We start from the raw sequence: 22,436 nt of genomic DNA, 5'->3' as shown, positions 1-22,436 counted from the left end.
TTGCTATATAAAATTTATAAAATAAAGTTACTAAACTCTGGTAGTGCTTGATAATAGAATATACAGTATTTTATTTAAAAACATACTTAAAATAACAAAATTATTTTAAAAATTGATATTTAGCAACTAAATAAGTTAGCATCACTTAGTTAAATATTCAATATTTGCAAAATTATTGTTGCTTTTATTATTACAGATAGCTGTAATTTAAAAAAAAATGATAAAATGTAACAACAATTAGTTTTATTTTAATAAATAAAAATAAAATAAATTTTTTGTTCTTAACTAAAATGCTTTTTTTTTTATAGGAAATTGATGGAAAGGCATTATTATTATTAAATAGTGATATGATGATGAAATACATGGGTTTAAAACTTGGTCCTGCACTGAAGATATGTCATCTGATTGACAAGTTAAAAGGAAAAAAGATCATATAATCAAAGATCATCTGAGCTTCTCTTTCTTAATACTGTGATGGTTTTTTCATCAAACCACATCTTATGAAACTAAGTGAATATTTTTTATTCTATGCTATTTTATCAAAAGACTTTCTGCACAGTTATTGAATTTCACAACAAAAGAATTTCAAATCAGTCTCAATTATCTATATTATGCCTGGAAAACTTCATATTCTTATGATGATCAGATTTAAAATGAATAAAAGGCCTTCCACTTTCAATAAAAAATTTTATATATATATATATATATACATATACATATATATATATATATATACATACATACATACATACATACACATATATAGATATATTTTAACATAAAGAAGAATCATCTCATAGCCATTTTCCCTTTATGATTACAAATTTGAAATATTATTTATATGGCTCCATCAGCAAATATATATATGCAAGGAGACCAGTATATCATCATTCATATCATTATATGAAACATGCTATGCATGGAAGTTGCATTAATGCAAGAAAAACCAAGTAAGCATACTTCTTATGCAATGCATCAATAAAATAATCACTAATTTTATTTTTGCTATTTAAAATCTGTCATCTAAGAATTCAAATATTCATTAATCAGTTTTTTTTTTATTGTTTTACCAAAGAGATTTGTGATAAAAATCTATGAAAGAAACAGTGAATTTGAGAAAGTTTTGATATGGTTTTTTATATTCATTGTCCATGGAGACATTTAATTCTATATTGAAGTATTAAAATGTAACTTATTTTACTTAGATGATACTTTTTAAAAATATTTTATACCAATGGTTTTCAAACTACTTTGATGATATTTCGTAGAAAGATTTGTTGTAAAATGATTGATGATAAAAAATATAGTTAATGTATTTTTTTAAATTTAAATATACTGTGCACTCTTAGTAATCTGAATGAATTAATGGTAGTTCAGATTTTGAAAATAGTAATTTTATTAGAAATTGTTTTACTTTCGAACCAACGTTTAAAGAATAGTTTTTTAACAGACAAAATTACTAATTTTTGTTTGGTTCAGTTGAGAAGAATTTCACATGATTATATTTTATGTTTAGTTATGTAATTGATGCAACTCTTACATAATTTCTCAGCAGGTTTTTAGTTTCTCACTCAGTTAAGATTACAAGAGTGTATTGCAGTGTATTTTAATTATTTTTGCACAAAAATTCAATGTTTCTACATAGATGATTAATAATAATTTTCCTTAAATGTAAAATTTAATAATCTAAAATTGCTATGTTAATGGCAGACTATCTGTTTGAAAAGAATATTTAGTAGTATAAAGTTTGGAAGCCATTACATTATACCATATAAATGAAAAAAAATTAAGTGCCTTTTATTTATTTTTTTTTTTGTTATTAATTTGCTAAAAGCAACAAAAAGACAATTTGATCAATTATTAAATTGATTTTCATTCTCCAAAATCATTAACAACTTTTCTAGTTTCGGTACATGTCTTATCTATTGTTACCGTTCGGTTAGAAAATACGAAAATAGAATTTCTAGAAATAATTCTTTTTATTCTGCAAAATAAGAGCACGAGAAATATACATTATAGTTGAGGAATCTGCATTGTAGTCATAGTCATATTGTCATTGTTTGAGAGAGGATTATATGTTTTAAAACAGATAATAAAATTAATTTAAAAAATTTTAGCATTTTATAATGTCTGTAACTAATTTGATGATTATTTTTCTTCTATATATTGTTAAATGTCACATATACTATATTTTACCTTAATATTACAACTAGTCACATTTTATTAATTTGAGTATGAGGTATCTGTTTTATAATTGGTATTTATAATATTCTTTAAATATCTGCAAAATATATTATATATTATACAAATATGTAAACAGTATGTATCTATCACTTTTATCAAGCAATAAGATATCCGAAAAACTTAATTCAACTAAAAATACTTTTACAGTAGTTTTAAACAAACTACTTTATAGTACAAAACTATTTTCCACATTTTGTGTAGACTTATAGAAAACTTTATGTATTGTAACAATTTGTGGTAATTATCAAAATCTCGAATGGCCATAATCTAAGCGTGAATGCTTCCCATTGAAAATAGTTCCTTAAATTTTTATATAAAACATGGGGATTATGCAGATTGATTATTTCGATCGCGTAGAGTCGGAGTGTCGGCTCGGTCGAAGAGATATTCGGTCATTAACGACAGTCAGATATTTTATTCGTATAGATTATTGTTAAATTATATTATCACGGCGAAATTCTCGTATTGATTCTTTTATTGTAAAAATGGTTTTCGAAGAAAGAGTTTTATTCGTATATGTTTTAATTAGAATCAAATTAACGATATCGTTAATTTTGGATATTATATCGCAACTCATTCCAATTGTAATTTTTCTTTTTCGAGCGTACTCGTACGATTGCTATTGGTTCCACACACTCGTTAAATTTCCCCGATTATCGTATTTGTTACTTTAAGACGTCTCAGGTAATTCGATTCTAATTTACATTTAAAATATATAAAATATTTTTAGTCATTTCTATAGAAATTATGTTTTAATAATAACGACTACATAATATAGTCTAATGTAACGTAAATTTTTAAAGTTTTGTTTTAATTGATATCCTTTGTTGAAATAACAACAAATGATGTTTTCTAAGCACATTATGTATAGAATGATGCCAAAAAGTTTGTTTGTTTGTTTGTTTGTTTCTTTTTGACATTAATTAAGATGTATAATGTCAGAAAATAACATAATATGATTATAAGAGAATTGTATTTTTTTCTATGTACAAAAACAATTGTCATAAGACTATATTGCATGTATAAATTGTATATCTTTTAGTAACTGAATGTAAAATTACTTAGCTTTTTAAGTACTTCCATGGTGATGAAAGTATACCAAGAGAAAAAAAAAGATTTTACAGGGCCATTGCATGCCTCCAGTGCAATAAAGTTATAAGGCTATTAGTTGAATCCGTATTTAACGAGAAAGAAAAGATTCGATACAAATTATTTCGGTTTCCGCAGGATGGCACCGACGGTAATAACGCAATCTCCAAAATTCGACATTTGAAAATATTTATTGGTATCTGGAGATTTTTTTAAGAAAAGAAAGCTATAGGACAGTTTGGCAATATTATCAACTTTAAACTCTATTGTTATTATATCTTATTCATTGTAATATACATACATTGTTTTAGTTTTAATATTGTCAGTTTGCATTAAAGCACTGTCTGCTGTATTATTTAAGTCTCACCCTTCAAATCAATCTCATGTCATGTATGTGATATACGAAACATCACATTATCCCATTATTTTTCTTTTATGCAGCAGAGGTGGTAGTCTATTTTTCTAAGACCTCTGAAGACGCAGCTCTCGTGTCTTGTACACACTTTGTCATCTGTAAAAAGTTTTTGTGTATTGTACATTTAGCACATTTGGTTGTGCTGTTATCATCATTAAAAAGAAAGGCTAAGATTTTGGGGTGTGATGATGTGTTGGTTTTGCAATTTCATAAATACAAACTTGAATTTGCAGTCACCTTAAGGTCTACTTCAATGAAGGCCAATATGTGCAGTAATTATTGTAATTTAAATATTGTAGAATATAAAGTAGATATAAAAAATATAGTTATAAATATTTTGAAGATTAAATCTGAAAGTTGTCTTTTTTTCATTTTCCATCACACACTTAAAATAGCAGAGAATTCTATTATTTTGACTAAAATCACTTTAGAAAACAATATTTTTCAAATAAATACACATACAGTAAAATAATTTTTAGAGCAGTTTTGTATAAAAACATTAATTTACCAAATAAAATTCTATAAAATTTTAAATATAATTTGCATAATAATCGGTCATTTTGATTTATACACTGGAACAGTTAATTGAGTAAATTCTATTTGAGTTTTTAAAATTAGTGTGTTTTATATTATCACACGCGAATATCCAACCTATTCAACAAACTCGTTACTCCTACCTAAAGGCTCTAACAATACTAATTATGTACTGTACTTTTTAATTTAAATAAATGATTTTATACCGTTAAAACGTTTAATAACGAAAGGCCTTAGCTTATCCATAACATTTTAGTTTATTTATATATGGGGTGATTGGAAAGTAAGTAGGCATTGAGAAATTGCTGTTTTATAATAATAATGCAGTCATAATAGAATTTGTGTGCTCGTCGGAACTATTATTCCTGCATCGGTGATTTGGACGGTGGCAAAAAAGACGGCCGACCGCTCGTTTGTTCGGCAGCAAGTGCAGATTTCTGCACAGAGAGAATGGCATATAGTGAAGGGACTTTGTACCAACAAGGAAAACAACAAGAATTGTTGTTCGAAGCCAGTGACCACAGGCTCGGTTGTAGTAGAGAAATGGCCGTCCATCCACACGACAATTCTTGATGGCTTGAGGAAATTGGCGAATGGCACCAATGCCTAATTGAATTTTAAGGTAGCCTACGCATTTCATTTAATGAGGTATGTACTGTACATGTCAATTTTCATCATCTTTGCATCAGAAGTATAAAAATTATAGTGGTTTCTCCATATCTAAGTTACATTCCACCCGTCCCGTAGAATTCACTGGATACAAAATAAACTTCATAACTAACTAATCTATAAGAATATCATTAAGATGCATTTCTGTGTGGGTGCTAAGAGGGCCTCTAGGCACCTATCGCGGGTAGTGCAAGGACAAGCCTGACATGTCTAGGACAAACTCCCAAAGAAAAAACCTGAAATGCTTGGCCCAGATTCGAATGGAGATGTGAAGGTCGAAATTTCGAATAATTATGAAGTTCCCAAGTCGGGAAATTTCGAGGGTCCGGAACACGTGTTGGTGATGTAGACCAGACGCGAAGAAAACTTTCTTAGTTTAAAACAAACGCGACGCGAAAATAAACGACAGAGGGGATGCCAACCGAAAGAAGGAGCTTTGTCCAGGTGCTCGCGAACAAATGTCGGAATCGAGAAACACGAGGGGTAAATGGTCGCAGGAACATCTGGCGGATCGTTTGGGGTCAAAACGTCGGAGAAAAGGGCCATAACGGTGTAAAATATGAGTGCGGACTTCAAAAGCTCCATCAACCCCTCTCGGACCTTTCCTGAACCAGATCGGTCTTGGTTTTCGCATGGAAACAAAGGAATGACCAATCAGGAGGCGGGAGAGGGAAACTAGGACCAATCGAAAGGGTGAGATTCGAGGGAAAATCTTATAAAATCCCTAATCTCAAGGTCAAAAGGCGGTTCTCCTCTGAACAAGTGGCGCGATACAGACCTCAAGACCGTCTAACCGTCCATCGGTCCGTCCAGGCGTCCGAAGACAACGAATTCTCTACCCACTGAGAAGAGTGTGCGCCAGCATGTTAGCCAGTTGCCCGTGTTCCGACAGCCCTCCTCAGACTCTGTGGACCTTTCGTCTGGAAAGCCCCGAGGCCACCACCAGTCCATCACACCTCGTCTGTCGGCCGACGATCTTTGTTTTGCTAGCATTATGTAAGTTAACTAGTTGTTAAAATAAACGGTTTTGTGTAAGACACTTGTCATCTTTGTCTCCTGCCGCCGCCACCCACATACGATTCGACCCTAGGTTTTCCTGACGCGCAATTAACTGTTTGTCCCCGAAAGTTGGCTACCTTACAGAGGTATTCTAGAATCTAGAGTCCGAAGCTCTAGAATACCCACATTTTTACCTAATTAATGATAAACCGTTTCGTGTGTACCAGTGATCGGATTATAATTGTTTATAGACCAGGAAGTAGATTGCAATTGTGAATGACGCTGTTGGAACCTTAAGAGAGCTGTAAAAGCGTGTCCTTTCTGTAAATCTTCAATTGTACCATAAAGACCTTTGTAACAATTGTACACTTCGTAAACATTTAATAAATTACGTTACGAAAAAGTTTTTAAAATCCACCTTTTAAAAATCCTTTGCACGTGTAGAAGAAACGCATTCCAACAGATGATAACTTAATTTTTAAAAAAAATTTCTACGTACGTGTAAGTTTTATTTTCTCTTCAAGCAGAACAAATAAAAGGTAAAAATTATACATTTGGAAATTTTCTTGTTAAATGAATTACACACGCGGGAAATGCCCTCCCTAATAGCCAGTGTGATTATTGTGGTCAGGTAGCAAATGTAATCAGTCTATAGTCACGTGGTGGTCGCCATCTTTCTTTCGTGTGTTTTGAGGTGATCTCTCTGAAAATTTTGCAAATTTCAACTGGGGATAAGTACATCTTTATTTTAAATTGTTAGATTTAATCGTGTGTATAAACTACATATATTTAGCTTCCCATTCCTGCTTTTTGTTTAATTTATAATGTGTTGTTAGGCCAAGAAAAAAAGCATCAGAATGCAATATGGCGACGGAGGGTAATCATGCTGGCGTAAGCCAAGTTCAACAACCGGTGCCTTTGGGTGATGGGGGGACATTTTATCCGTTTCTTATGTTTCAAACAATACCAAATGACGAAAATTGAGTAGACTAAAAAATTTACAAATTCTAACTGACAGCTACTCCAGAAAATCGCAAACTAGAGGCGTTAGAAAACGAAAATCTAACGACCCAGGCAAAAATTGTTACGCAAAGACTGCAGAGGTGTAGAAACACCAAATAATTATACATTGTGACTATTGTCGTACGTAAATCTTTAAGTGAAATTAAAAGTGCCAAAGTCATCGGGCGGTAATACCCGACGTGGTCAGGCATTCCCGCTCGATGGAGTGCATTGGAAATTGATTACGTACAAGTTATTTTAAGATTTTTTATTAAAGTGAATAAAACCAAATTGTAAATAACACTTCAAACTTGTATTTTACTAATCGATGTTTATATAAAGTCGAGTTTTCTCTCGGACGCACGGCATTACCCTACTTTCCCCGACATTAAATGAGACGTGTGTTCTGGATATTCACGTACAAATTCTATTAATTTTCACAGTTCATCTTCTAAAATACTAAAGTATAACATATCTTTATAATACAAATGTGACGATACCGAACGTGACCATTCGGTATCTTCCACACTACAGTATACTGCACCCGCACGTCACACAACGAACATTCCTTCTCAGATTATCGGTCGACTACGATCATTTAAAATTTAATAAAACAACGATTTGTCGCGTTGTGTCACGGATTCGCACCTCACTCGCTGCAGCCGGTGAGGCGGAACCCGCAATCTACCGTCGTTCGGTGCTTTTATCTACTTGGCCACCGATGGGCCCGAGTCGAAGAAGACTAAGGAAAAAGAAAACGACGAAGAGCCGTAGCACGGTTTCCGAAAAGATACGGGCAAAGATTTCATTTCAATATTTTAATTGAAATGGCATTTAAGTTAATGCGTGTGTCAAACTGTGGAACTCTACACGAAAAAGTCGGGGCCAGGCACTGGCCCTGTATGAGTAACTAGACTCAAGAACTAGAGAAAATGCACTTAGCACGCGCAGTTAAGTGCATTTTCCAGTGGCCGAGTGGATAAAACCACCGAACAGCGGCGGTTGTGGGTTCGCACCACGCCGACGGACTGGAGTTTTCCGGGTTTTCTTCGACGTCGGTAACGCCTAAATAACGACCAGTTTCCCATAAAAGACCCCGGGAGGCATTCCCCTCGGCAGATGGTGCGCGAGTCGCCTCGCCTAAATTTAATAAAAGCGAGCACGCTCGAGTATAAAGTACGGTGCGTGCAAATTTGCTTCCGCTAGTCGCCGGGATACGGGAATTTTGCGTTGGTTTTCACATTGTCGGTTGTAAATAATACGACGGAAATGAATTTTTAATGTTACGTGAATTAAATGCGCCGTATATACGTTTAATTCACATAACATTACAATTACATTAATAAATGTTACCATTACAGGTATGAGAATCCAGGGGCTATTTTATATAAATTTTTACTAAAATTATATACAATAGACCCCCGTAACACGGATTCGTATATCACGGTGAAAAAAAATGCCGCCGGGTTCGTATAACACACTAAAAGAGACTCGTATAACATGGTAAAACGTCATCCTCGACTCGTGTCGCGACAGGATTGGTCGAATCCGGACCAATAGCGGACATTGCGCAAACCGTCGAGATTAAACGAGCGGCGGACATTGCGCAAACCGTCGAGATTAAACGAGCGGCGGACCTACTAGAAAACATTTATTATTCAACGGCCATAAAAATTATATTTCTATTAACCGTGTTTAAAGTTCAGCCAATTTTTCGCAGAAAGAATAACTTATCAGGAAACACGTCCGCCGTTCGACCAGCCGCTCCGCCACGAAAACAAGCTTAAGCGACGGCGCGGTCGAACGGTGCGCACTCGGTAAGTAATTTTACAATTTTTTGTTTATAGCATAGTTTATATGGATTATTCCCAAAAAATTATACGCGATTTGGAAATGTCGAGTCAAATTAGTCTGGAATCGATTAATTTTATGGAAGAAAACCTTTCAGCCGTACCCCCTAAACTGCGCGAGTGCCCGTACTGCGATCGGCTCGTGTATTTAAGTGACTCGTACAACACGGGGAACATTGTTTTTACAGTTATTCCAGTATTGTTATTACAGTTTTTAAAATAGAATTTTCATTTTCATTTAAAATTAAGATCTAAAGTTTTACAATCGTTACATTTAAGAGATTCTTCCGGTCTATCCGATTTATTTACATCTAAAAGTTTTTCTATCGGGTTTTTTTCGGTTAACGTTACCTTAGGTAGCAGAGACGGCGGTCCTTCCGGTAATCTCGATCCAGGTTACTTAGCGACGTCGGTAACGGAGGGAGCCGCGAACTATCGCGATGCGTTAGGGCTGTTTCACACTATGACCGACTGGGCCGACCGGTCCGACTCCTAGTCGTATTGCCATGGCAACAGCAGTCGGTCGACCGACTGGTCGTACCAGTCGGACAGATTTAAAAAGTTAAATATTTGTAGTCGCGTCGGAGCAGTCGGTGAGCTACAGCCAATGAGAGCTTCGAAGCTATAACCAATCAGAGTTTAGATTTATCCGAAGTTAGAAAATGGCGGAAGGTAAAGTTTCCTTGGAAGCTTTAATAAACGAAGTCAGAAAATATCCATGGCTTTATGATATTCGGCGAGCCGATTATAAAGGCGACATTGAAAAAAATAATTGGTTAGAGTAAAGCGAAAGGTATCCAGCTAAAAAAATAGTCTTAAACTTCATATTAACGAATAGACGTAGACATATCTAAATGTAATTTGATACGCTGAATCGATTGGTATTTAAAAAAATTACTTACGATCAACCGTTTAAAAGTTACGAACGATTTTTTATTTCTGTCTATTTGCTTCGTTTAAGAACAACTTTATTAAGAAATACGCAGGCACTCATCGATATTAACAAAACGAATTACTTTAATTCGCCATAATACATTTCATTTACAAGAGAAAGCGACATTAAAAATGCTAAAATGGTGTCGTTGGCCCGCGAACACACGTACACACGACAACCTTTCAATGACGGCCATGTTTTCTGTTTAAAATTGAAAAACTTACCACGATTGGCTAGTGTTCTGACCTGTAAGACGCGTTCCGATTGGTCCTTACGAGTCGGCCACCGACATAATCGTACTCAGTGTGAATTCTTTTACTACTAGTCGGTCCGATTATAGGATCGGTCGGGTTGGACCGGTCGGACCAGTCGGTGACAGTGTGAAACAGCCCTTACGCGGATTAATATTAAAGACGCGTTTCGCGTAGACTTATCGGCGGAAAGTAGTAACAGTCACGATAAGCGTCGATCGGAGCGACTTCTGACTTTAGACGTAATTTTTTTCTTTTTGAAATTTTTTGTTTAATATTCATTGATTAATTACGAGCGCTTTCGATATTTCTTCCCAAGAGTTTTGGGCAGCGCGCACCACCCATAATTTCTATCGAGTGCTCGAATCGAAATTTTCCAAATTAGGTACGGACCCCAGAATCGATAAAGGTTTTAAATTTGCGGCGAGTCTGGGATTACGGCGTATCGAGGAAGTGTGTAAGAATTGTTCGAATTTGTGCCACATTTTTTATCGACACGACCGAGAATCGTGCGCGACAAGATGCAAAAAATGTCGAAGAAATAGTTCGGCATTCGAAGGAACCTTTAAAGGTAAACGTGGAAAAATATCACGGAGTAGAATCTTTTCTTTTATACGGCATTACATTGCGTTGGAATGCTCTTCGACCACCTCGGCTATCGCCGTAGGTATTTCGAATAAGGCTGCCGTCGACCGGTCCAACCATATACGTTTTGTTACGCTAGTTGCTCTGCAAAGTACGATCGTCGTTTACAAGAATCGGACCGTGTCGGAAACAACCGTCGAAATCGACGAGACTACTACTACTACTACTATAAAAGTTTAGAAGGCCGTACCTATGGCTTAGCCTTAGAAGAGAAGTGAGAAGAGGAAGAGGGGGGGGAAGATGGGGCAAGGATGATAGAAAAGTGTGAAGAGAGGGCCGTGAGCGGTAAGTACCGGGCAGAGATAAGAATGCCAAGATAAGCTTTTACAAAACGTGGGCCTAGGCCCACAGAGAACAGTGTGGGTGCTCCAAATTGGAGGTGACAGATGAAACCCGACAATTACAGTACACTTAACTAAAACAAGAACAAAATGCTCCTTCGAAGGAGAGGTAGCACACAAACACCAACTCGGAATGGACGAAAAACACCACGAAGCAAACGCCGTTACATGGAATTCCGAGTAAAGCACAGGTGGCAGATGAACATAAACTGACGAACCACTGTCTTGGGGGACCCTGAGTACTATGTAGGACTTACTACAGGTTCAGGGGTACAAGAAAGGTCGCGTGATGAACATTCCCCAGATGAGAACATAACATCCCCAAAGTGGGAGAACAGAGCCCGATAGTGAAGAGGCGCCCGACAGAACACTCGGTCCCGATAAACCGAACACAATGAGATAGCCTTTAAGAAGCCGAACGTGGGTGCAAAGACGAACACCCGGTGAGAGCCCCAGGGCTCGACATAACAGAACAATACCACGACAATACACGAAAAGCAAGCATTCGCGACAACCTTTGCTGACAAGTTCCCATCTTGGGAAGGTCCTGGGTGCCATATCGGACTTACAACCGGCACAGGATTACAAAAAGCCGCGTGTAGATCTATGTGGCAGGATCAGAGGAGGGACGCCTACTGGAGCGCTGGTTAGTACTAGGATGAAAGTTCGGAGATGTGATCCCTGTGTTGTAGATGAAGGTCTTGAAGGCAGTTGTTGTTTTCTTGTTGAAGAGAAAGTCCTTATTCTGACAGGGCCAATGGAACCCTTGGGAGTACATGACACTTTTCAGCTGGACACGGTGGGTAGAGTACACTGGGCAGTGGAACAGTATATGTTCTGGTGTTTCTTTCCCCTTCTTGCAATCACACATTCCGTTGCCTTTGTTCAAGAAACGTTTAAGGTAGTGTTTAAAGCCGCCATGCCCAGTGATGAACTGCGTTGTATGGAAGTCAGGAGTGTAGTGGTTCGCTTTGTTCCTCTCTTCGATGGTTGGGAAAAAGTCAAAAGTGCTCCTTCCCGTAGAACCAGTGGCCCACCTTTCTTGCCACCTACTGATAGTGAATTCGTGGAGCTGAGCTTTGACCCAGCTGAGTGGGACGAAGGAGAAGGTAGGTTCCGCTATATTACAGATGGCCTTCTTTGCTAAGAAGTCCGCTTTGTCGTTTCCTAGTACTCCGGAATGTCCCTTGGTCCAATGGAAAGAGATGTTAATGTTTTTCTTTTCCAGCAAGTTGGTCATAAGCGTGATGTCCTTAATAAGTTTTAGATTTGTGTTTAGTGCCTGGATCTGATGGAGCGCCACCTTACTGTCGCTAACCAAGGCTATCTTTTCCTTGGCTCCTTGTTTAACTGTCCTCTGGACGTATTTCAATGCGTTGGAGATTGCCAGGCTCTCGGCTTGATTGATCGTACAGAATGGACTTAATTTGAAATACGCCTGATGGATCACCCTACTGTTGTTGTTGAGGTGCACAAAGGCAGCCCCTACACCCATTGGGCCTTTCGACCCATCCGTGTAGATAGTGGTGCAAGTCTTCTCACGAATCCCAGAGTTAATGTCCACCACTGGGGGCACGGTGGCGGGGTGCACTAGACTGTAATCATTATATTTATCGATACCATTTTTGAGAATGTTTTCAGCTATGGTTTTAATCCGAGGCGGAGTAGTATTGCAGGTGACCAGGTGAGAAGGGAAGTGCTTGAGTTGGAATAACCAGTATCTACCAGCCGCCTTGAGGTCGAGAGGGACGGTGTTGGCTATCACTTGCAGCCCACTGGTCGGGGCCGTCCGATAGGCCCGACACACAGTAATGAGACAGCAGCGTTGAATTGTTTGGAGTTTTTTACTGATTTGTTGCCTACGGGTAGCATATCCCCAAACCTCGGCGCCATACAAGACAGCCGGCTCGATCGCACAATGGTAAATAAGAGAAGAACTTTTGTGGCTGAGGCCCCAAAGGTTCCTGCTAATGGACCTAAGAGCGTGCGACATGGTCACCGCTTTTTGCTTTACATAGTCCATGTGGGGCGACCAGGTCAATTGGCTGTCGACTTGTATTCCAAGATATTTGATTATGTCTGTACACCTGATTCTCTCATTCCGAATTTTTATTGATGGCTTTTTATTGAGCGGTTTCTTCCTTGGGAATACGATACAAGCACACTTATTGGTGTTGATGATTAATTTGTTTTTGACAGTCCAGTCCTGGATGTTGTCCAGCAGGGAATTCATTCTGCTTTGAAGAACTTCTTGATTCCTGTGGTTCATCAGGATAAGGGTATCATCTGCAAACCCTATGATTTTGGCTTTCAAGTTGGAGTGAGCCTTATCCTGGATGTGAAGAAGACCATTGTATAGTATTATCCAAAGTAGGGGGCCCGAACTCGACCCTTGGGGGCATCCCCTAGTAATCTGCTTGATGACCATCTTGCCAGTTGGGCCCAACTGTGCTTGCCGGTGCGTGAGAAAGCTTCTATAAAGCCCAAGGATGTTAGAAGGGCAATTTATGTTTTTCAAGGCCAGAATGATGGCCGGCCACCAGGCATGGTTAAACGCCCCCTTAAAGTCTATGGCTACAGCCAGAGTATGTTGGTCTTTCTTCTTAGCCTCCTTTATGCTGTTGATTAGTTCCTGGAGGGCTAAAGTGAAGATCCTTCTTAATCGTCTCGTGATCTTTACAAATGTTCCGTCCCGAGTCGTTCTTTACGCCTCGAGATTGTCCATTTGATGGTCCGTTGAAAGTCACACCTCCACACTCGATAATTAGTTATATACAGTTTATTTACAAATATTTACAAAGATATACACTATGTAATAGCATTACGTACACTACAGTATCGAAGCTGTGATGCAGCACGTCGACTTAGCTGGCCTGGGAACACGAGTCACTCTTCCGGAGATGGCTTAACCTCGTGGCCGTCCGTCTCTACAACAACCTTTCTCCAGAGGACTTTCCAAGAGGAGAACACTCTCTCTATCCGCCTCAAAGGTCTGCCTGTTGTTAGAGACCGCCACGTACCAGGTCCCTCGCCCTTTCTCTTCGCTTTTTTGCCACCCTTCCAATTTAAGGGATTCTGGCACTGCCTCCTGCGACCAATCACTTCCTTCCCCTTCTTAGAGCCTTCCAAGACGTCCGCCCTATCTCCCGCCGACGTAGCTCACATTTGCGTCCGTGCTTTATTTATTCTTGTTTTCTCAAGCTGGCCGGCACGTGGCCAACACATTGTCCCTTAAGTGGAGACGCTACACCTTTGATCCTTCCGGCCGTTTATGGCCCCGACCCCAGGTGGGAGCAATTACCTCAGTCGGGCGGTTTCTTTGACACAGGCCACCAAAGGCGACCTTTACACCTCCCACCGACAAGGTTCAAACTGCGCTTCAACAAAAGCCTGTTTGACATAAACAATACTACCGCGACACACAGCAATCTTTACCGTACAAATTATTTTGTTACACTACACTTCCTCCTTTCTTATTACAAGGATCAAGTTACTACAAATAATAAACTATACTAACAATATACAGTATTTAATATTTTACAGAAAAAGATATTTTACACAGTCAATACCATCTTCGGCAAATTGTCCCGTCACATTGCATTCAGAATCGCCTGGTAGATACTGATTACATCTATCCGAAGGACTTAATACCGAAATTAAACTGCCTTGTCTGTACGATCTGGGGGTTCCGGATTGCTCCTAATTTCCCGTCTGGATAGTACGTCGATCTCATTACGATTTTTCCCTCTTCTGTGCGCGATTTTTGCCTTATTATCCCGCGCTACCAATGCCCTAGGGACCAATTGTTCCTTAACGCGTTAAGTCCCTAGCCCGAGTATACTCGGGCAAGACGCGCGCTTACGTAGTTCTTCGCCCGAGTATACTCGGGCAACAATTAAAAATCTCTCGTTAACGTTCTATGCGCTATATTACTCGGGAAAAGATCATTTCGTATTCTATTGGATGATTTTTATGACCTCAGCAAATTTTAAAATTAAACATCCAATAGAAGTGGGTTTTTTTTACCATTTTCTTGGTCCCCTCCTATAGAAACATCACAAATGACCGAAAATTTCGTCACCTATTTGAGTATTCACGGTAACTGAAGCACATCTGGCTAGAAACCGGTCTTCCCCTGAAACTTACTTGAGAATAACCCGCCAACATCAACAACCAGCTGTTTTCAAGGACGATAAGCTTATTACACCGAACTGTGGCGCGCGTCACGTGATCCTCTGCGATTTTTTGTTATGTGACAGATAATTTGTTTCTAAATAATACGTAACCAAGGAAATAAAATTTTATATTAAAATTTTTTAGAAATGTATTTCATAATTTGGTGTATTATTAATTTTTTTAATATTTTTGGGTGTTTTTCCTGTAAAACACAAAAAAACAAAATGTGAGGTTATACTTAGCATATAATATAAGTAATAAGAAGAAACTAGTATAAAAACTATTAGAAAATCACGAAATACATTCGAGTAGTTACAGTAACTCGTTCAGACTCGTGTAGAAAAACCTACTCCCCTTCAGGCAATCTTGGGAACATCCCGCGAAAGTTTACAATCAGCTGTTCTCAAGGTCATCCAGCTGTGTATCTATATGTGAAGCTAGCTAGAAGCCTGTGTCAAGTGTCTTCTTGCCAGTTTTGTTTTATAAGAAAAATAACAAGTTTCTAAATAATACATAATAAAATAAATAAAGTTTTAAACTAAAATTTTTTAGAAAATCATTTCGTAAAATGGTGTATTATAAATTATTCTGATTTTTTGAGAGATATTTTTGTAAAGCTTGTATGTCAGCATATAAAGCTAGAAACGAAGAATTATAGAACAAATATTACTGTGATATAAGAAATTGTTTGTATTTGTGTAAAAATACACATAATAAAGCTTTTATAATAAAAGTTCTTTGGAACACCTGCCTGCAATTATGGAGGAAATCAAAATAACACACTTGTCTAGCCTAATTTTTTCTTATCTTCCTATATCGATTGTTCTGTACAGATTGTTGAATATTTTCTTGCAGTTAGTATTTTTATACTTTATTTTCATCTAAACACATTTGATGTAATTTTATTCATATAACACAAATTTACAATAATATTTACATGTTTCATTTTCGAAAAAATCATAAAATAAAAATAAATCAATAGATTTTATTTGCAAATTTTATAATGTAAAGTAATATGTTCTCTTCTGTAATAAACGAACTGCGCCCTTGTATAGCCTCATGGTGTGAAATATCATTGTTTACAATATACTATTTCTCTCTTCATGACAAACTCCAGGAGGTAGTGCGGCTCAAGCAATGTAGGACAGAAAAAAACCTTTCTCTGGTAATAAGCTAATGAAAAATATTCATATACAGAGTTTTTATAAAAACTTTGTGTTCTTCTATCAAAAATACAATGTTTTGCAGGAAAAGCACTTTTACGGGTGCAAGTATTGTTTCAAATGTGCTATCTCGTTTCAAATTCGCGCTACATTCAGTCTCTTTTTCTTTTCCAGCAAAATCATATTACAGTTTACTGTAGTTTTGTAGTTTGTTTATCACGAATTTAAAATTATAATAATAAAATTTTAAAGTTCCAAAAAAAATGTATTTATTTATAGAAAATCGCTATAATATCGTAAATTCATTACTCACACACGTGTTCTTTGAAAACCACAGCTTTCTAGCTTCAGCAAGTGAGAAGTTATTGTCATTTTTCACACTACTTCTCTAATTACTCTCCTAGGAGGGGAGTGGATGAGTCATCGGAGGGTCGAAGTCAACACAAGTTTTCTTAGTGATAATGTATAAGAAGCATTATTTTTATAATATTTCGACGATTTTTAAATAATCGACTATACTATGCAATTTTGCATGCGATTGTTTACATATTTTCTCATATTATGTAATAGCAAGGAAAAATGTTCACTTTCCCAAATAATTTATAACTTCACAGTTCTAAAATAATTCTTACTCACCTAAATACTCCCTAAGAACAATAAATTAGGTACATAGAGCTAAAAAAACGATAGAAACAAGCAATTTTATAGCGATTGTTTAGATATTTCAGACTAGCCTGAGAGGGATGGCACTTAGTGGAAATTTGAGCTCTACTGTTTCCAGAGGTGTCTCATTCGTTGATCTAATATCCACATAGACAGAAAGTAATCAACTACAGTGTAAAAGAAGTTGACTATCAATTTTATCAGCCAATAATCTGCCTCCTCACCTCTAATTGCTTTATAATGGGAGAGGACGGTATTACGCGAAATATTTATGGTCCGGAGATGGTGAAAAAACATTTCTTGATTGAGACAGTGAAAAGACACATACAAGAAAGCAGATGAAAGCTTAGATCGCTACAGACTTGATTACAGTTTGTACAAAACTCCTCCTTCCCGTGTTATAGCTATAGAACAACCTTCTTTTGTTTATTGGATGAAACAAACCTTCATTCACCATGCTTTTTGAGCTGTAATTGATAGATTATAGCTAATTGACAATCCTTCAACGAATAAGCATCGATTCGAGTTTGTGGGTTGGGAATTTTCATGCTAAAAGCCATGCCTTCTTGGAGATACTTTGTCAGCTACAAACATATACAAACAATCATAAATCATTACTCTCATTTATTTTTATTCGAGTTTAATAAATTTATATGTATATTCATACTGTTTTACGTATGTAAACGTTTTTTTCAGAATCATCCAGCCACAGGTCTTTCTAAAAAACAAAGTAATTCCGGTTTATTGTGGTACTTCCGTAATACATAAAAAATAATACATGTATAGTCGTTCATATAATAAGGTAATAATCGCTTATTATAGTGCTCTGTTATTATAATAGTATAAATAACATGAACAAAATCAAATATACACCACGATGCACAAATGTGTGTTGACCTACTTTTACAAATTCAACCGCCCCCCAAACTAATCGCGTTGTAAACTATAGGCCATATTCTATCTCTACGTCGGTTTAGAAAGCTGCAGGTTTTTTTTTTTGAGAAAATATACCTGTCTATGTAACATATAACAGATTGATCGAATGTTTATACAAAAAAGTTTTTTGATTTTTTCAAGTCTTGAATTTTATAAATTTTTGTAAACATACATAGTTAACAATCATAAACGGTGATATGTTATTCCTATTTCTGTAAAATTATTTATGTATAAAAGCATTTAGAAAGAACTTCCAAACACCTGCATGTAATTATCAATTCTCAGGTGGAGAACGTGTAATAAAAATTTGCTAAATGGAAATGTATATTGTACTGTAAGTACAAAAGTTTCCGATACCGGGGTTCTCGAATGTTATAATTTATGACTGCAATAAATAATGTCTAAGAATTTCTAGGAACAAACATGTCTCTTTGTTCTTCTTTCGAATGCTTCGAGAAATTCTCACTCGTTGTCTTACTTTCTAGTAGACAGTTATCTTTTGGTTCTTGTGGGCTCTTAGAAGCTAGATAAAATTTATCCAGAAATTCTCAAGTAAGTTTATAAGAAATATAATATTTCCAGAGAATAATAATAATTGTTTTATTACGCGTTAGATAAATATAACGAGCTTTTAGAGGATTTTTATTCTTGGCAGAATGTCATCGGAATCTGATTTCAATTATTCCCAGCTATCTGATAGCATGTCAGATAGCTATGGCAGCGAAAGCGAGGTGTCCGAGAATGATGACAGTGGAGACAACACCTCCAGAACTTGGTGTGATGTCAGCATCGATAACCCTCCTCCAGCTCCTCCGCGATTTCCCTTTCAGGGAACTCCAGGATGCCATTTCACTGTGAATAATTTCTTCGACCCTCTCGCGTATTTTTTGTTGTTTTTTGATTTGGATATTATGACTTCAATAGTAACGGAAACAAACCGCTTCTCAATGCAACAGGCACGGGCATCAACAGATACGTGGGAGTTAGTATCCATGGAAGAAATGTTTATATTTCTAACAATATGCATAATGGAAGGCATTTTGCACAAACCGGATGAAAAAATGAATTGGTCCAGGAATGAACTGTTTATAACTCCTTCATTTGGCAAACTAATGACAAAAAAAGATTTCTAAGCATAAAAAAGTATTTACATTTCTCTAACACAAACACATTCGACCCGGAAACTCACCCAAACCCAAAACTAAACAAAATTTGGCCAATAATTGAAAAGTTACATTTTAAATTCTCTTCTCTCTACACACCAGAAGAAAACATAACTGTTGACGAGAGCCTGCTCTTGTACAAAGGCCGTCTTTCATGGAAGCAGTACATTCCTAGCAAACGAGCACGTTTCGGTATAAAATTTTACAACTTGTGCGAATCTTCCTCGGGGTACTTATGGAATTTTATAATTTATACAGGCAAAGGCACGATACTAAATGAAAAATACAAAGATATGCCGCTAACGACCCAAATCGTGCTTACTTTGATAGACCCGTTGTTAGGCAAAGGATACTGCCTAACAACAGATAACTACTATACCTCGCCACAGTTAGCGGATCATCTAGTAAGTTGCCAGACTGATTTTTGTGGAACGCTCCGCGTAACAAGAAGAGACGTTCCAAACGAAATTCAAAGCAAAAAATTGAAAAAAGGGGAGACTGTGGCAATGAAGAGGGGAAAAGTATTAATCCAAAAATGGCAGGATAAAAGAACTGTTACAATGCTCTCTACATTCCACAGTCCAAAAATGATTAATACAAAAACTCGGAGCGGAATAGAAATAATAAAACCGGAATGTGTCCTTGATTATAATCAGAGAATGGGAGGTGTTGATCTTTTAGATCAACATCTCCATGATTATCCTGTGACGAGGAAGAGGCAAAAAATACTATAAAAAAATATTTTTTCAAATGTTGGACCTTTCGATATACAACGCACACGTTTTATATAAAAAAAATGGTGGGGAAAAAAATCCTTTATTATTTCGAATGAATTTAGTAGAGCGCCTTGTAATGACTTATCACACCCAAAGGATGATCAGCCAACATAGTCGGTCGAGGACTCCAGGTCCTCTTAGACTAGTTGAAAGGCATTTCCCGGCGTTTATTCCGCCAACAGAGAAAAAAGCCAACCCCACAAGATGCTGTGCTGTATGTTGCAACAGACGCGACCACCGGGGGAAAAAAATACGTAAAGAAACACGGTATTGTTGCCCAAAATGTGAGGTTGCACTATGTCCTGCACCGTGTTTTGAGATCTATCATACGAAATTACATTTTTAATTTATGTATAAGTCAAATTTTCAATTTTTTATATTCTTTTCATCTTTTTCCTATTGTATTTTCTTTTTTATATTATATTATTGTATTTTTATGATTCAATTTTTGTATTTTTATCATTGTATCTTTTATATATTATTTTAAAATATCTTTTATGTCATCAAATTTATTTTTATTTTATGTTTTGTCATGTTTTATTTTTTAAATTATTTTTAACCTACTTTACCCACGAACGGCAGCTTCCCAGCAAATCACGAAACCTATACGGTGAAGCCGACATTGCAGGATGGGATGCCCCTGTAAAGTTGGCTATCGCCAGGGAAAGACACCGTTTAGGAACCATCCGAGGCGCGAACACAAAAACTGGTTAAAACTTTGTTTTAAATTAAAATGAACTTTTTGGCTTTAATATTTAATAACAAGTTAAATTTTCAAGCGTTTTTTTTCCCGAAACAGGACACTAAATCGGTTAAGAGGCGTGAGGTCAACTAGCCGAAGGGGAACGCTTGCCTGCCGACTATGACCTGCCTTACAATATTTTCTAGCATCGCTCTTTTTATTTGTCGTGGGGCTCGTCCTATTTTCCCCGCTTTCTTTCGCAACCGTAACCCTCGCGACTGGTTTCCGTCGCCTATTCGTTTTCGTCCGTTCGACTCTCCTCAAAACGCAATAATCGGCTGCCGAAAGTAATGCATCTGTACCGCAGCTAAGTTCGTCAGTTAATGCGCAAGTTATCAAGGCTGGAGCGTAATCATTTTTCTTTTTATTCGACCTCCCTTCTAGTCTTACAGGTATTGTCGCTAACACTGCTGATACCTGCTGCCCAAATGCGCTGATCAACTTAACCTTTCTCGCTGCCCGCGACACGTAAACAGGCACTACAGACTTCCTAATAACCGTCATATCTACCCCCGTGTCCACTATTGCAGAAAATTTATTATCTTTACAAGCGAGCAGGAGATTTTTGTTTACACTAACGGGTACGTTTCCGCTGATCGTTTCCCTGTTCACCTTTACCCTAGCTACTAGCTGCTCGTCCGATTCTACCGTTTCGTCTATTTTAACCGCTCGCGTTGCTTTAGACTTCGGTCCTTCCTCTTTAGTATGTCTCCGAGGACAATCCCTTCTGAGATGACCCATTTGGTCACAGACATAGCATCTCATTCTTGATCCTCCATTGTTCGCGCTCATGCCTCCAGTTCTAGTGACTGTTCTATCCCTTTCGCGTTCAGGTATAAGTCTAACGTCACCCTTTGCCACAGCCTCCGCATGCTTATCTGCGTATCTGGCTAACTCTTCCGGTGGGAACCAGCCTTTACCTTCTTGCAACAAAACATAACGCTTAGTGTCGGCATCTAACTTAGTCTTAAGGTGATCCGAGACCACTAATTTTGTTAGCTGCTCAAAAGAATCTACGCCTCTACTATTCAGATAATACCGATACAGATCCTCCATTCTAGCTGCAAATTGGGGCCACGTTTCTTTGCTTCCCTTTTCAGCGGAAGTGAACTCTTTGAGGTACTCAGCGGCAGACAGTCTCAGCTCGTCTAGTAGGAATTGTTTTAAGGTTTGGTAATCCCTGATCTCGTCTGCCGTAAGCCTATTTAACGCCGTTTTACATTTCTCCGATAGCACCGTTAAAACTAGCTGCCCCTGAAGTTCTTCCGGCACATCGTACGTTTGTAACACTACCTCTACGGCCCGAAACCACGACGGTACTTCCGCCTCCTTGTCTGGCATTTTAGGTAAAGCCCATCTGATCTTTCTAGCTAGGCTATCCAAGTTACCTCCCAGCTCAGAGTTATTACTAGTCCTAGATTCACTCCGTAGACGATCTCTCTCTAACTCTATTTCGCTTTTTCTAATTTCCATTTCGATTTCGCTTTTTCTAATGTCCCTTTCAATTTCCCTGTTTTTAATTTCTATTTCTTTGTTTTTAGTTTCTATCTCTTTGTTTTTAGTTTCTATCTCTTTGTTTTTAGTTTCTATCTCGGCTAGTCTAATCTGCAAGCGTAACTTCTCTAACTCGTCAGACTCACGTCCCTCTATTTCATTCTGGTTGTCTGTAACCTCGACCTCAGGGTCCAAAATTTCCCTTTCTGGTTCCGTGTCCATTTCCTGGGATTGACTAAGATCAGCCCGACCTCCCTGATCCTCAGAACATGGCATACCCCTTTTTGACCCTTGAGTCCTTCCGCGTCCCGGCATTCTGAATACAACTAATCAAGAACAACTTACCAATG

General features: G+C 37.2%; 2 protein-coding genes across 3 annotated transcripts in view; one reads left to right on the top strand and one right to left on the bottom strand.

Moving 5' to 3' along the window:
* The window catches only part of Scm (Polycomb protein Scm), a 117,393-nt gene extending 113,296 nt beyond the window's left edge, over positions 1-4,097 (top strand). For both annotated transcript variants that reach the window (XM_067262618.1, XM_067262617.1), the window contains exon 13: positions 309-4,097. In XM_067262618.1, coding sequence (XP_067118719.1) covers positions 309-437 — 129 coding nt within the window. In that variant the 3' untranslated portion in view covers positions 438-4,097. The remainder of the gene's footprint in view (positions 1-308) is intronic.
* A 7,480-nt stretch (positions 4,098-11,577) lies between these two features.
* Positions 11,578-13,401, bottom strand: LOC136968650 (uncharacterized). Its single transcript, XM_067262651.1, has one exon. The coding sequence runs from the start codon at positions 13,399-13,401 to the stop codon at positions 11,578-11,580; it is 1,824 nt and encodes a 607-aa protein (XP_067118752.1).
* Positions 13,402-22,436: the final 9,035 nt, after the last annotated feature.

The sequence above is a fragment of the Centruroides vittatus genome, unplaced genomic scaffold (genome assembly GCF_030686945.1).
Source record: "Centruroides vittatus isolate TY-2023 unplaced genomic scaffold, ASM3068694v2 contig_150, whole genome shotgun sequence".
Classification (NCBI taxonomy): Eukaryota; Metazoa; Arthropoda; class Arachnida; order Scorpiones; family Buthidae; genus Centruroides; species Centruroides vittatus.
Note: the sequence above shows the minus strand (reverse complement) of the source record. Positions and strands in the feature narration are given on the sequence as shown.

Coding starts and splice junctions, on each gene's coding strand:
- LOC136968650 (XM_067262651.1), bottom strand. CDS start 13,401: ATGGTCATCAAGCAGATTACTAGGGGATGCCCCCAAGGGTCGAGTTCG.